The sequence below is a fragment of the Tupaia chinensis genome, unplaced genomic scaffold (assembly GCF_000334495.1).
Source record: "Tupaia chinensis unplaced genomic scaffold, TupChi_1.0 Scaffold000066_1, whole genome shotgun sequence".
Lineage (NCBI taxonomy): Eukaryota > Metazoa > Chordata > Mammalia > Scandentia > Tupaiidae > Tupaia > Tupaia belangeri.
The window spans coordinates 9,436,961-9,439,058 of NW_006159525.1; the positions used below are offsets into that span (position 1 = coordinate 9,436,961).

The 2,098-nt window shown below is 57.5% G+C and overlaps 1 protein-coding gene across 2 annotated transcripts in view; it reads left to right on the plus strand.

Moving 5' to 3' along the window:
• Window positions 1-332: 332 nt before the first annotated feature.
• SPHKAP (SPHK1 interactor, AKAP domain containing) overlaps window positions 333-2,098 on the plus strand; it is a 201,968-nt gene continuing 200,202 nt past the window's right edge. For both annotated transcript variants that reach the window (XM_006141926.2, XM_006141927.2), the window contains exon 1: window positions 333-861. In XM_006141926.2, coding sequence (XP_006141988.1) covers window positions 830-861 — 32 coding nt within the window. In that variant the 5' untranslated portion in view covers window positions 333-829. The remainder of the gene's footprint in view (window positions 862-2,098) is intronic.

Here is a 2,098-nt window from a genome sequence, read left to right on the forward strand (position 1 = left end):
CTGTGTGTTTAGGGGTTTATTTTGGGCGTCTCTATTCTTTTCCATTGATCTGCATGTCTGTTTTTGGGCCAGTACCATGTTGCTTTGATTATTACAACTTTGTAATATATTTGGGGTCAGGGAGTGAGATGCCTCCTAACTCCACTCTTCTTACGCACACAGGTTTCTAACGGGAGATGACTAAGTCATGAGGAAGCCAAATGAGTTAGATGAAGAAATGTGAGAACCAAAAACAGAAGAGAAAGCCCCAGTACAGGCAACAGAGTTGGCAGCATTGCTCTGAGTGATCGTGATCGACAATTGCATGTCAGAAGAAAGTAAAATCAGACCAGGCAGCGGAAGGAGTGGTGCATGGCTGGAGGGGAGAGGGGAGTGTGCAACAGCCTGGAGTGAGAGCGCGAATGTGGCGAAGTGGGTGAACAACTTCAGGGCTCAGATCAGCTGTAAGCCAAAGAGAAAGGGAGGGGAGGGGACCGGACCGCGGGGCGGGGAGAGTGAAATTCTGTCGGAGTCACCTCGGCCCTTGTGCCTCGGAATGGGCAGCCAGACCTGAGAGAAAGCATCGGGTAACAGGCCAGGGTGAGCCGGGCAGGAGCCGGGCAAGAGGTCGAGGCGTTGGCACCGCTCTCTCATAAGATTGGGAAAGACGGCAGGAGGGGACATCGAGCGCGCAGCGCTTCCCGACCAGGGAGGAGCGCGTGTCCGCGGGCGCAGCCAGCGCACCTCTGTCCCTGTGCGTGGTACCCGCGCTCCAGGAGCTGGGTCCTCTCACCGCAGACTTCTAATCTTCGCCCCCTTTCCGCCTTTCGTCCCTACGTGCGGGTCAACAATGGATGGCAACTCCCTGCTCTCCGTACCGAGGTAAGACCCGCTTCTCTCTATGCCCAACCCAGTGTCCCTCAAACTCCATTCAGCGGTCGCTCCAGGTCGCTCGAGAACTTGCTCCGGGGTGCTTTGGTTTGCGCGGGGCCACTGGGGTCGCCGCACTGCAAATAATTCGGGCCCAGGGTAGAGCTTCTCTTGGGCGATCACGTCCGTATTAATTGTCCCAAGGGGCGCGATGCTGGGTGGGGCCTGCGCACCGGATGCTCGCCTCTGGGGAACCGGGACTGGGAAATGATCTCTGCCCGGCTCGGGGGCAGCCAGGAGCCGGACTGTCGGTGAACGCAGCCTGGAGAGGTTTCGCGCCTTGTGGGGAGACGGGTTCCAAGGTAGGGCTGAAGGCTGGAGAAGGAGGACTAGGGCAAAGTACCCCTACTTCTCGTTCATCTCTGGCGGGTGTCTAGGGTTGCTGGCGTGAGGGGTGGAACATGAACGAGGAAGATGTGCTTAACCCCCACTCACACCTGGACTGCACCTGAGCGAGAATGCGGGGCAGAAAAGACCTTGGCTCCCTCCGGTTCCACCCTCAGCGGACCCCACAGCCCCTGCCAGTCGGAGAGTTCCACCATTAATATTTCCAGCCCAGCCTGGGGTCCGCACTTGGGGTAGGCTAGGGACACCACCTTAGATGCAACCTGGCGGAAGCAGCACGTTTCCCAGGGTTTGTGTCTCCTACAGTCTCCTGTCACTTTGCCTCTAATTCTTCGCTCTTAGACTCAGCCCTTTGCTAAATTTAAGAACCTGACATTGTATTTCTTCCCCTCGGGGGTAACTTGAGGCTGGGGCGCCTCTGGTCGCGTTCTCCCCAGCTGGGCAGGTGGCTTTTGCGCTCTGTGCTTGGCGAGGAGAGTTCACCCCGACAGCGCAAGCGGCTGCTGCTCGCAGGATATGGTGTCTCACCGCTGCCCGCACTGCCTCGCCTCGCCCTGGCAGGGGCTTAGCGTTGATCTCGTCCTTTACTTCCTCTTTTGCCCAAGCAAACACCTAGGTAGCTTCCAGCGAATACCAGGCACTGTGATAAACACTTTAAACTCGGATTCCTGGACAGCAGCGAAGTCCGACACCACAGGCGAGGGCATCTCGGAGGTGATACGACATGCCAAGCGGCAGAGGTGGGGGTGGGAGTGGATGGGGGTGGCGGAGGGGCATAGAGACCGCTTTCCAAAGGCGTTGAAGGCTGCCATCTAGAGACTTGTATTTACATTCCATGAGGAAA